Source organism: Trachemys scripta, chromosome 4 (genome assembly GCF_013100865.1).
Source record: "Trachemys scripta elegans isolate TJP31775 chromosome 4, CAS_Tse_1.0, whole genome shotgun sequence".
Classification (NCBI taxonomy): domain Eukaryota; kingdom Metazoa; phylum Chordata; order Testudines; family Emydidae; genus Trachemys; species Trachemys scripta.
Window position 1 is genome coordinate 100,274,992 of NC_048301.1, and position 14,257 is coordinate 100,289,248.

The window sequence follows — 14,257 nt, forward strand, 5'->3', positions numbered from 1 at the left end:
TTGCCCTTAATTGCTAGGTTTTGCATTTGAATACAGTACTTGAAATTGTTTGCCATTATGGTATGTTGGGATAGTGGCAGAACATAACCAAGAAGTTCTTTTTATTTCTGATGCCAGGCCTACTTGAAGGGCTGCCAGGTTTAAGACCTCATTAATAATAGTTTAAAAGTTGTTTGGGTTTTTTTGCCCCTTTCTGATATCTGCTTTCCAGCACAAGTACAATGCAGAGTACACAGGTCTTCCACTCACATGGGGTATTTCCTTTGGAAGGCATAAAAAGCATTCTTCTATGTATACTATGGCTCTTAAATGTGGGAGCAGAAACAAATCCAAAAGGGGTAGAGTTTGATCAAAGTGAATATTGAAAAATCTGCATATTTAGTTAAATCAGCATGGGCAGTTTTTCCCAAAGGAAGCTGTGGTACATTGTTCAGCCATTGTGGCTAGCGCCATTGCCTCGATCATAATAATATAATCATCATATATTCTCATGTGCAGCCTGTTTACAAAGCTGTTCAAGAGAGTTTCCAGACATATATCCAAACCTACTCCAGGTTTTATTTTGCGTATCCATATTTTATAAGGTAAAACTTTTCCCACTCTCACTAGCTCATCTAAGAGCTTTAGAATACATACACAAATTCTTTCACATTTATGTCCAAACACAGACATCCACTGGCAAGCAATTCATACTACCATTCATCTCCATGCCCTCCCCATACATTCCTTTAGGTAAACACACTGGACCAAATTCATTCCTAGAGTAATTCCATTGACTGGAATGGTTTAAGTACAACAGGGATGAGTTTGGATTACCTCATCTGATACCTAACTACTTCCTAAATTCAAGATTCCTCTAAATTCTCAAGGTGTATTTATAGTGAGATTAATTGAAATCACATTCTCCATTGTTGTAGTTTGCTTACAGCACTGCCTATTTCTTGGCATAGCCCCAGGTCTATGCTAGCTTGGACATTTTGGTTTAAATAAAGAAATAAATATTTCAGCATGTTAAATTGTCACTGAATCTTCCTGCATGTTGTGAAAAGAATTAGGTGACAGGTTACTCAATATGAACAAAGAAAAGTGGAAGTGAATAACTCATGAATAACCCATAGGCTGGAATGTTTCCTTTGAGTGTTTGAACAAATATAAGTTACCAATACATGTGTAATAATCGAAGTCTGCTTACTGGTAGTTTGCAAACATAGAAAGGGGCAAGTTTGTTGGAAAAATAGTTAGTCTATCTCTAGTCATATGACATTAACTCCATAAACAAGCCCATCACAATGGAAATGTGTATCAGGAAGATAAATAATCTTCAACATCAGATTATTTATGTTAAAATCATTTTCAAACATCATCTGTTTCTGTAGCACTATTTAAAGCTCAAAGAATGTCTAACCTGAAATTGCCCAGCCTACATCCTGAAAATCTGCAGACAACCCAAATTTTATTGTTAGGCCCATGGTCCTTAACGTGTTGCAAATGCTTCTAGAAGAAAGACTGACAAAACATTTCAAATTCCTCATCTTCAGTTGCTGATCTTCGTTGACTGAGGGGGGGGGGCATTGAGATGGCGATTTGGAAAGCTCTCCTCTTCTTTCCCCCCCCCAATCCCAAAATGATTTAATAAACAGCGGTGAAGGAGGGTGGGCACTTGTGTCTAAGATTAACCCTATATTGACCATGAGGCTGTACATTGTTTTTTCCACTGTCACTTCCCAGAGGATTTCTTGAGCTGGGAACCCTATCACTCATTTGCATCATTATAACCACCTCCCTGAGGCAGTCACTATTACCCACATCCTACTTTTCTTTTTTTATAAATTGTTGTTTAGTGCAGCATACATTTACATGCTTATTCCCTTTTATTTCTAAAGTGCAGGAACACTGTTTGCTGTATTTCAGATGCCAGTGCGGATAGATGCCATCACTGGAAGGATATGCATTAGAACTGTAGACACAGTGAGTCACCGACACATCATATACTGTATAAATTTCTGTTCTGTCAAGAGTTTAGCAGGTTGCCAAAATATATTCAGTTGCCAGCTCCTTGCCAGAATTCTGTTCCTAGCCTGATGCCAATCAGTCTTTTTGGATGTTCATGTATAAGATTAGGTTGGCTTGATACATTCCTCCTCCCAAGGGATTCTCCTTTATCCAGGGATTACCTGCATGTCATTCTTTGCATACATCCCATGTTTTATTCTTTGATAGAAGCAACCAGATCACACTACATCATTGCTGCTAAACACCTTATTAATGAAGTACCTGTGAACTCTTCCCATCCTCTCAAAAAACCCAAAGCTACAAATACAGGCAATATATTGTCCTGAACAGTTTTATTTCCTTTTCTGTTTTTTATTTTACTTTCTAGGGAAATGAAGGCCAGTTACATTTAATACAATTTTCATTTCTGAAAGAAACTGCTCAGACAAATACTTCCTTAAAAAACAAAAGCTCTTATTTTATTCATAGTGATTTATCTACAATAGACAGAGTGGGGGACACAAGCCACTTCCCAATACAAAAATGTCATACCATGCCTCATAGTATTTTTATTGCAATAGCTTATCAATATATACGAAATGTTGTATACATAAAAAAGATGATTTGCAGGATGAGGAATTTAAAATAACAAGGTGCATTAGTTTCAAAGGGAAAAGGAGTTTGAGGCATATGGGTCATTTCCTCCGTTTATCAAGCCATTTTCCTTTGTCTCTATCCACATCGCCTTTCTACAGCTACCTGGAAGTGTCTGATCGGGATCTGCAGAATCTAGTTTAAAAAAAGAAAATACCCCAGTATTCCTATTCAGGACAGTAATTAAGCATGTGCCTTTCCTTAATAGGGAAACCTGCATAGGGGAGGGGCCTGAGCACATATTTATGTGCTTTCCCAAATCAGGGCCTGTGTTACTACCTCATTCTCCTACTACTGTGAGAATGCCACCCTCATAGCATTAGGAACTACCTTGGCATCTGACTCGCACAACTTGTAGTTTTGATAGATGTACAATGGTTTAGGTCTATCAAAGGCTATTAGATACAGCAGTGGTTATTAGCCAAGATGGTCAGGGATGCAATCCCATGCTTTGGGTGCCCCTACACCTCCAACTTCCAGAAGCTGGGACAGAACAACAGGGGATGGATCACTCAAAATTGTCCTGCTCTGTTCACTGCCTCTAAATCATCGGGCACTGGCCACTGTCAGAATACAGGATACCGGGCTAGATGGACCATTGGTCTGACCTAGTATGGCCATTCTTATGTAACATTAAAATGGAACGCTTTACCTTACTGTAATATTGACCTCATTGTGACAAGCTGGAATGTTTTTCTGTTCCTAGAATGCACTGAGCTGACACTGTATTGCAATCTAGGAATATACTGTGCTTTTGCCATCACTGTCTCTCTCCTCTGCTTCTCACCCCTGCTGTGTTTTTGCTGGGACTTTTCTAAATGTTGTTGTCTCAGCAACAACATAAATCTCATCACATTGCTGTTGTGTGTGAGATCTCCATTAATTAATAACATAGCTCTCAATTTCCAAGGTAGAATTTGCATTAAAAATGTACATGATGCAAAGAGACTTTTTAAAAATGTTTTTGCTCTACTGTACGTGTGCTCCATATATCGTAGCATTCTCACCGGCTTTAAATCTGCCTCAGTCTGAGGACATAATTAGCTGTATGCCAAACGTTTTTCTAAATAAGACGCACAATTTATATCTTGTTGTTTTTGTTTGTGTGGGGTGGCAGATGGGGGGGGTGAGGGAGGAAATGAAAAGGAAGTGAAAACTGCATTACAAGTAAATCAGGCTCGATATTACTGTTTAACATTGATATTGTGGTAGTAACTAAAGGCCCCAATTAGGATCAGGGCCTTGTTGTGCTGGGCTCTGAGCAGTGCAAAGGCAGATGTGGTTCCTCCCCTTACAATCGCATTTAAGACAAGACACAAAGAAATAAGCATAACAAACAATAGGAATGGAGGAGGAGAGTAACAATACCAAGATCACCTGGTTAGACAGGCTAGCAGTGTGCACAACTTGATGGTTCTTGAATTATTTGGGAGATGAGGCTATTCCAGAGCTCAAAATGGAGGTGAAGTTGTAGTATGTTTGGAGTCCTGGGGCTGAGTTGCCTTGCTACTTCTAATTACTTCCTATAGCCTGTGTGGTTAGGAGATGGGAAGGAGCTGCCTGGGGCCTTGTATCCTATGTGGGGGAGAATTGCAAATCCTGGTCTGAGGAAACACTGATGGGCCCATTCTTTCAGCTCCCACCAGCAAAAGTCCTCTCACCAGGCCTACCTCATAGCACATATGCCTATATGGCGGCAAATATGAAGGGGCGGCACTCCGACCCCCCCCCCCCTCGGTGGCACTTCGGCGGCAGCTTTTTCTGTTTTCTTCAGCGGCAGTTAGGCGGCAGTTTTTTCATTTTTTCTTCTTCGGTGGTACTGCTGCTGCTTTTTTTTTTTTTTTTTCCCTTTGCCTCGCCGCTTGGGGCGGCAAAAAAGGTAGAGCCAGCCCTGGCTGAGAAGTAAGAATTAGCTAAAGGAGATGGATTTAGAGATCAGCACAGTTCACGAAGATTAAAAAGAAGAAAAAACCCTCTTTGTCTGAATTAATTATTTTCAGGCTGCTTTTTATAGACTAGTTTTTCAGAAGTCATCTGTGAAGGTTGGCATAAAGAATTTTTAAAGGTAACTAAATGGGATGGAGGCAAGGTTTAAAATCATCTACGGGGCTGTTGCAGGGGATATTAAATATTGATTTATCTTGGGGTAAGACTCATACTAAAGGCTTGTAGTAAGATCAGTTCATCTGGAATACAAGCTGTATAGCTGTATTTAGTACAATGGCAACATGACTGGAAGTGCAGGGGTGAGCATTTAATTTAAATCAGTTGGCTCTCCAAAGGTTCAAATGAAAAAAACTAGCATTTCAAACTGAACTTTTCCTAAATGTTTCATGCTGTTTACATTAAAAATTGTCTCATTCAGTCAGTCCATGCTGTATCGTAACCCACACCTCTGTGTCATGTTGCAAATAACAAAAATCCACATTTCAAGACTGTTCCAAATTTTAAGTTTTAATACCCCAAACCCTCCTGCAAACCTGATGCAAATCATTCAAGTAATCTGGCATGTAACACTGTAAGCAATTTTCTGCTACTTGCCACTGCCTTTGGCCAAGCTTTTAGTCATAAATTTGGCACAGATTGGACTTAACCAATGAAAACTGATTATGTTCCCATTTCAGACATAAATAGTTGCCAGCTAGTGGTATTGGTTAATAGATTTTTTCAGTCTGTATAAATGTGCATATGACCATAGCAGGAGATCCCTTTGTCCAAGAGTGACATCAAAATAGTAGTTCTCAGATAATTATAATGTTATATTTGCTTTTGTTTGTGTTGTTTTCTTTAAACATATTCATTTGATGGTTGCACAGGCTTGAATGTTCCATGACTGAAAAAAACAGTAAATATATTTATTTGAGAGGCAGTGTGGTGTAGTTGATGGAGTACTGGACAAGGACTCAGGACACCTAGGTTCAATTCTCAGCTCTGCCTCTGGGCTGCAGAATGGCCTAAGGAATGGCCTAAGACTTCTTGAGTCTGTGCCTCAGTTATCCATCTGTAAAATGGGGTTAATGATACTGACCTACTTTGTAAAGCACTTTGAGGACTACTGATGAAGAACTAGGTATTATCATTATACTCAAAAGCAAAAAAGAAATATCCCTTATTACAGGGGTTCTCAAACTGGGGGTCAGGATCCCTCAGGGGGTTGTGAGGTTATTACTTGGGGAGTCGCAAGCTGTCAACCTCCACTCCAACCCTGCTTTGTCTTTAGCATTTATAATGGTGTTAAATATATAAAAAAGTGTTTTTAATTTATAAGGGGGGTCGCACTCAAAGGCTTACGATTTGAAAGGGGACACCAGTAAAAAAGTTTGAGAACCACTGCCTTATTACAACCACAGGACAGTCATTCCCTCTGCTACGAAACATGGAAAGAATGGAACTAGCACAAATTCCAGCTAAATATGGCTGGTAAGGGAGTAGAGAAGGCATCATCCCCTGAGACAACAGAGTCCCTTCTCCATGCATATTCTGACCCCAACCCCCGACAGAGTAGCAAATGTCTTCCCCAAGGATGAGGCATTTTATCTCCATGCAGTGAATCACATAGAATTTCCATGTATATTTTTTGCCTGTGTGTGTGTGATCATTTTGAAATGAAAAGTACTGATATGTGCGTAGGATGTAATACAGCCCGTGCTGAAGGCCAGCACTCAAGTCGCACCTAAGCCCTCATTATCGGTCTTAAGTGGGACTTAAGGTGGATAGCCTTTGTACTGGTCCCCTTGTCATGAGGGTGAATTTTGCCTCTACAGAGCATAATTTCATACAGCATTTCATAATGTAAACATTTCTTTTTAAAATAATTATATAATGAACATATGAATTCAGATTAAGAATTTAGTTGCTGTTCAACTTATTTAGGGCCAGATCCAAAGCCCATTGAAGTTAATAGAAAGACTCCCATTGCTGTAGTTAGTTTTGGATCAGGCTGTGCATGTCTTTAAGTTTGTGTGAGTCTTTTCTCCTTTCAGACTGTTTAGGTATAAGTTGTGTTAGTGTTTTAAGCGGAGAGCAATACTTTTTATATTATACAACCCTTGCATGTTGTGATAAAATTAGACTTCAGAATATAGGTGTGTAGACAAACGTGTAAGGGAACGCAGGACCTATGAGAGTATGATCCAGAAAAATGGAAACTAAGTCAGATGTTTGAAAGGAAAGCATCTTCTTTGTCCTTTTTGGGGGAATGATTGTTTGCCTATTTTTTTGGCTTGATAAATTTATACTAATCATTAATGTGCTTTTAGCAATTTTCTCCTCAGGTAGAGATTTTAGAAATGTGATTTACAAGCAACTTAGACCCTGTCTCCTCAAAATTACTCATTACTCATGCTTACCTTTACATACTGTCAGTAGTTCCACTGACTTCAATGAAGGCACTCATGTCTTTAGTCTTGTGCTGTTCTATCCTGGAAGAAAACTAATTCCTATATATACAGGAAGGGCTCCAAACTATTTGGCTTAAAGTTGTTAGAGACCCTCACCTGACTTCATCTTGAAGAGCTGGATGAATAACAAAAAGTAGAAAAAATATCTTTATTAATCACAGATAAACAGAATTACCTCTTTTTAACATAATCTTTTTGTTCTAAGGTACACTATGAGATTGATTTTGCAATGTGTTGAGTGTTGTGGCCCTGATTTGGCAAAGCACTTCAGCATATGCTTAATGTTAAGCATGTAAGTAGTCCCACAGAGTTCAGTAAGACTACTCTTGTGCTTAAGTGCTTTGTTGGATCAGGGCCAGAGTGCTCAGCACCCAGCAGGATGATAGCCTATAAGAGGCAGTAGGTGTCTGCAACTTGAGTGTTCTTTTCTTGTTGAATTAAAATTAAAGAAGGGAGCTAGTTGAAAGGTACGTCTATAGCACAGGCATTATGTATATCATACTTGATGTGCTAACCTTGCACACAGTAATCTTGCCTTCCTGACACAAACAGTAAGCAGCACACTTTCTTGAGGTTGAAATAATCAGAGGCAAACACGGCAGTTATGGGTATACAAGAGGTAAGACACGGCATAATGATGTTACTATCATTGTTCCATTGTCATCCATACTGATTCTTTAGTGATGTGTGTTTTTTCTCTGAGCATAACAAACGATGCCTGAGAATAAACAGAGTAAAATGCTGCAGCAAACACAAAATAAATACTTGAAGAATTAGATAATAAAAATTACAAACCCAGAAAAAATTACCAAATATTAATAGAAACAAACCCTCCACCTACTTGGTCAATGTGCAAACTGTACATAGCAGACAATTTACAATGAAATATGTCTGTATTTTAAAAGTTCGGGTTCAGTTCTGTCTGAGATAACATTAAATAGACCTGAGTTCCTTTTTGCAACCATGCTACATCATTGTTTACTTTAATGCAAATATACTCAGAGACTTTTAATTTAGCAATACTTTTATTCCCTTTTTTTTTTTATAATAAACATGCCAAATTACACTAACACTTGCAATGATATATATTTTAAAGTTCAGGTTCAATTCTGTTTGAGCTTTTTGCTATGGCTTAGACTATTTTTTTTATTTTCAAAATAAATTTGCCTAGTCCTGTTTTTCAACCATTATAATTATTGTCTAAGTAGGAATTCCCAATGTAGGAAAAGTGTATTTATCATACATTGTCCAGTGGTTACTGCATCCTGGAGGCCGTTTTTATTATAGCTTTCCGTCTGATGTTGTATCACATAATGAAAGACCCTATCATAACACAGACACTCACAATAGTAGAATTAAAGTAACTGTAAGAAAATCAAGTCTGAATGTCTGAATGCAGGTATAAAATATTTAATTTTACATATATTTTGTAAATGTACAGTTTATAAGATTACATCATACTGTACTTAAGATGTGTGGCTACTGGCATGTATGTACAATCTAAATTTATGTAAATCTGTCCATTTCCAAACTCCTGTGGAAGGCAGCTAATTTTGCTTTGTGCAGTTGCGGTCTGCAGTATGCCACAGCAAAACTGAAATTGATGACTCCTTTTTTCTCTCCCAGCAAAATTGTTTTTCTTAGCAGAAACTAGAATAGTTTTACTCTTTGTTATATTAATGTGGCTACTTGCTAAAGATGCGTTATCTTGTAGTCCTCTTTAAATATTCAGCCTGGAATACTCACCCAGTACTTTGCTTGAGAGAGAAGCCGAGTCCAGTTGTTTGAGCATAGTAATGGAAATCAAAGTCTCTTGAGTTTTGCCGAACTCTGACTCTAAGAATGACCAATTTTCAGTGAAATTCAGTCATCGACATATGTGCAAAGTAATAGTATTATTGCCCAATTCAGCAAATCTTATTCTGTGAACTCTATGGAGCGGTTCCAGCCTCTTTCCAGTGAGGGAGCTGCACCCCCCTCATCACAAGGCCCTGACCCCCTCCGTGGCCCCACCCCATGGCCAAGTCAGAGCTGGAAGCTGGAACCAGGCGGCGCAAGGCACTGGCTGCTCACAGCTGGTAAGAGCTGCCTGGGTGCAGGGACCTGGCTCCGGGGCCGGCAGATCCCTGGGGGAGCAGCAACTGCGAAAGGTGGGGCCCAGGAGCCTGTGCCACAGCGGGTCAGTCTGAGTAGGTGGTGTGCCCTGGCAGGTGGGTACATGGGCCAGGGGCTGCTCTCGGGCTCCCCAGCCCCTACCTGGGCTTACTTCTCCACTGGTGCTGGAGGTGGGAACCCAGCCAGTAGCTGCCACTCTCTCCACTCTGCCTTCAGAGCTGGGTAGCTGGAGAGCAGCAGCTGCTACGAGGGTGGTGGTATAAGGCAATTTTGAGGTGGCTATAGCCCCCGCAACCCCATTTGTGCCACGCCGGGAATTCTAGTTCACTAGAGGAAAATGGGTTTTCTGCTGCTATGAGTTAACTGAGTTACTCCAGTAACTGAAGTGGTAAAGGGTTATGCGGCCATGCTGAAGGTCCTAGGTTTGTACTCTGCTGGTGGGCCATGTAGGACTTGGTACATGGCTATGTTGGACATGTGGCAGCTGAGTTGCCCTCACATACGGATTCATGCCCATTAGCATAGGAAATAAAGTAAAAAGAAGTAGAACAATCCAATTATTTCCTGAAGAAAGTGTGCTCAGTATCATATTTTGTTTAAAATAATATGATAGCACATGTATGTGTAGGACTAAAATAAAATGTGTTTTCTAAATTGATGCATTCATATTCTTTACACTTACAAGTTATATAGGGCTGGCTTACATAATTTATCATTGGTCCATTAAATCCAGTACTGTGCCTCTAGCAGTGGCCAATACTTGAGACTACAGAAGCAAATTAGCCTCCCTCCCACAATGCACCGGGCCAATGATCCACTGATGTTGGGTTGTGAGGGGGGAGCAGCAAGGAGAAGGAGGGAATGTCTACTTGACCCCTGCAAGTGAATAACTTGTACCCTGGAACGGAAGATTCAATAATCTGCATTTTCCCATGTGTTATTACAAATGTTATTAATGGCCATAAAATTATTCAGCCCGTTTAAAAACCAGTGACAGGTCAGGCTTTGGGCTCCTTCTGACCTCCAGTGAATTCTACTGTTTTATTATATGGTGTGTTATGTGGTAATTCTTTTTGTTTTATATTTACCAGCTGTTAATTTAATTGATTATTCCTTTATTCTCTGGGACTAATCAGTTTTCATTAATCTAGGCAGAATTCAACAGTTCATTGTTTTTAATAAAAATCCTGTCGCGTTTCAGTTGAACTGTATAATTTTACAATACAATGCTGTGTGAATGTGTTGCTAAAACAAAGAGTTAATCAGAAAGTGTTCGGATACTGCCATGCATCATGCCTTTGTGCATGAATAAAAAGTTGGAAACCGCATAAAAGCAGTAGTTGGGTCACCACACAACTGGATATGCTTAAGTCTGAACGCTTCATAACTCTAACTACTGGGGAGTTGCAAACTTATAAATAACCTTGCAATTGGTTAAAACCTTATTAAAACCATATGAACAAAGATATAAAACATTTGGTTAAGGGGGTTCAGTAAGTGCAGTAATCCTGTTGAAAGTAATCTAACTGAGGTAGATCCATATTTTAGGAGTGTCTGCGCAAGTGCTGCAATAGTTAAGGATCTGTCTGTCAGTATTTAATAGGTAGGAGGGGAAGGATTAACTCATAAAATCCTGTCTAGATGGAAATATTTGGCTATCTGAGGTTTTTTTAAAGAATTAACTATATTCTGTGTTATTTTTAAAGGCGACCTGAAAAGCAATAAAATCCAGTAATGCAAAAATATGTGTTGAGTGCCACTAATAACTATGGTATACAGGGACTTCACCTTAACACTCCTTTCATATTTCTTCACTCAGATCTCATGACATCCACCCCAACAATGATGGAGGCTTCCTAGTATTCTCATCCACAGGGCACTTAAAAATCATGAGTCAGACCCTCTAAAATCATGCAATTTGCTTAAAAATCAATTAAAAAAATAGGACAGTGAGTTGTTGATATTTGTCTTCTGGTTTTTGAACCTATAATGTTCATGTTTCCAAATTTTTTTCCACAGCCACAAAGGCTAGAATCTTAGCTTTCATTATATTAAAAAAAAGTGATATTTGCATATGTTCACCTGACTCCAGGAGCTGGGGCTTTAAGAGACCCAAATATCATGAGACTTGCAATAAAATCATGATGGTTAATAACCCTAGAATCCTACTATCCTGTGATGCCCCAGCATGTGTCATGTTGTCACATTCAGAATAGTGGAAGCCAGCTGAAGCATGCAGCCGGTTAAGCAGGATTAGTCCTTCTTTCAAATGCATTGCTTGTTTTTTCAACAGTATTTTAACACAAAACAATATATTTTAAAAACGGGACTTAATGTTCTCCCTTCCCTCTGAGTAGGGTACATGCTTCCAGTGCAGGTCAGCATGGTACATCGGGGCACTATGGGAACGTCTACATGGAGATAAAAGCCTTGCAGCCCAGCCATGGCTGGCCTAGGTCAGCTGACTTAGGCTTAGTGGGTTCGGGCTGTGGGGCTAAAAATTGCTGTATAGATGCTTGGGCTCTGCGAGCCTGAGTCAGCTGAGATGGGCCACCTGTGGGTTGTTTATCTCCATGTAGATATATCCTGTATTGCAATAGGCACCTGTAGGCTGAGGCAAGGATTCTTTTCTATTCTATATAAGTTCTTATACGACCTTCATTATCATAGTATCTGAGTGCCTTATGGACATCCTGGAAATCTTGAAGGAGAAAACTAAAGTAAGGTTTCAAGTGAGGATATACTATATTGCCCTTTAGTCTGACCACTGGGAGCATTATGGTTAAAGTTACTGGGATTTGGTATTTTATCTTGTCAGATCAACAAAAAGCCACAGACATTTGGAGTTCATTCATCCAACCTGTACAAAAAGTATACTGAAACTTTTAGCAAAATGGCCCAGTTATTAAAATTATTTCTTAGCTTTTCTCTCACACATGTGCACACACATACACACGCTCTAAATCTTTAAATGCCTCTTGCCACAGAGTGATATGATACCTTGTAATTTTAGACATGCAAAATATTCATGAGAAAATATCAAACTTGGTACAAACATTGCCAAAAGTTTGTGAACCTGGGACAGATTTATGGTTCCTATTGAGAAACCGTGAGAAATTCTATGATTTTTCAGTGTTTCCACCTATAACTTGGCCAAAATTGATGGGTTTGGTTAAGTCCTGCTTGGAGTTTGTTCACAACTGGAAATCAAAGCAAAACCACATGAATTAAAACAGGAAAAAGGTTCATATGGATCCCTGTGAACTAATGCCACCAAGTTTTCTCGGAGTTCTACATCTACTGTACTACGTCTTTCAGGGTTTTTTATATTTCTGACTACAAATTGATCCCACCCCCCAAAAATACAAAATTTAGAGATAAGGCTGAAAGTCAATTTGTAATGATTCCTGCTGTGCCAAGATATTGCAAAAGATTCTAAGCAGAGGGTGATTTCACTTTCCAGCCCTAGCTATAAAAAAGTAGGAGGAACTTGGTGGAGGAAGTTTGGGGGAATTTATGCCTTAACCTTTGCAGGATGAAAGGAGGATGGACTTGTGAATTCTCCCAGAACAATGTTTCCTGATTCATAGGCACAATGGAGTGGTGGGTTGGAAGGACAAAGTGTCAGTCTGAGCTCTGAATTGCTTTGTTGTTGTCGGTATAAGTCGCATTCTTAGGAAACTATAAGATTTTGCTGTGGTGTCTGGGGGATTTATTCTCACAATTCCTATTAGCATTAATAGGGATAGTGTGAATGAATCCCTATAAGTTTTGCTGAAAATTTCCCCTTTGATGTTTTGAACTCAGGTGGGTTTTTTTTGCTGTTTTTTACATTCCACGGTATGTAAACAGAGTAGACCACAAATAACAAATAAGCCTCTAAAGAATTAGTTGAGACATTCAGTGTGGAATATCCTAATTGTAATGTATTTTGTATATAAAGACGTGATAATTATTTATAGCGAACTAAAATTGCAACTAAAATACTGTCCTCAGATATATAATAGCCCCTCAGGCATAAGCTCTGTGGCTTCTGTGAATGACCCATATTAATTCAGACTCTAGAAATTGGCTCTTTAAATAAATGTTGGCAACTGCTGCCAAGTTAAACTATTGAAACAAAGAGTATTACATCATTGTCCAGCCATGTCTACTTAAATAAAATGTATTTGTTTGGGAAAAAAAATAGAACAAACCCCTTTCACACAAGGATCAGCTGGTATGCCATTTTCCAGTTTCGTCTGAACACACATTTCAGATGTGGAAAAAGCTAGCATGTTGAACTAATTTGAGGCATGGGTATAGTCTGATCAGTCTTGGTAATCCAGAAGGGAGGGGTATCCAGTGTATTATTACATTTCGTATATTGTTTTTCAAGAGATGGATGCAATCAGTCATCTCGCATCTGGTTTGAAAAAAACTTGTCTTGCTGGCAAGTAAACTGTTATTTAAGTACACAATCTACTGCACTACTGAAACAGTTTTGCCAAACTTGTCCAAGTATTCTCACAAGCTTAAAGATGGTATAAATATCATTTATAGCAAGTCGTTTACTTCAGACTATATGGAATGCCTTCCTGTTCCCCTGATCTAAGTGTCCCAGTTTACATTATGGCCTTTATTGCTTCTGTTTGATGGAATGATCAGTAAAAATTTAATGACACTATAAAATAATAAAAATGTCATTAATTTACCACGGATCTTGGATGCAGTGGTTGTAAAGTTACATTAATAAACAGAATATTTTTTACAACAAAAAGCATTGTTACGTGGGAACGTATAAATAACACACATAAATTTAAGAGCAATTTTACTGTTAGCACACACATTATTATGGAATAGCCAATAAGTGTATAAAACATAGTATATAAAATTTTATGAAAATATACTGTGCACATCAAAAATTCAGCTTTTATCTAAGTGCAGAGAAAAGCCATTATTGTGTGCTTACTGTTTCATTGCTGTTCTTCCAGAAGATCACAATTTTATATTTGTTTCTAGTAATTTGAAGTTTGCAGCTTTTTTGTAGGAAGGGCCTTGCTTCCGCCACTTCTCGGATGACTAAACCGTCCCTTTACCTTCCACACACGCAGGAA

At 38.9% G+C, this 14,257-nt stretch overlaps 1 protein-coding gene across 16 annotated transcripts in view; it reads left to right on the plus strand.

Moving 5' to 3' along the window:
* Positions 1-14,257, plus strand: part of SOX6 (SRY-box transcription factor 6) — a 455,173-nt gene that overhangs the window by 393,166 nt on the left and 47,750 nt on the right. For 12 of the 16 annotated variants that reach the window (XM_034770115.1, XM_034770125.1, XM_034770118.1 and 9 more), the window contains one exon: positions 1,912-1,968. The exons of the other annotated variants lie outside the window; for them this stretch is intronic. In XM_034770115.1, coding sequence (XP_034626006.1) covers positions 1,912-1,968 — 57 coding nt within the window. The remainder of the gene's footprint in view (positions 1-1,911; positions 1,969-14,257) is intronic. 16 annotated transcript variants of the gene reach the window in all.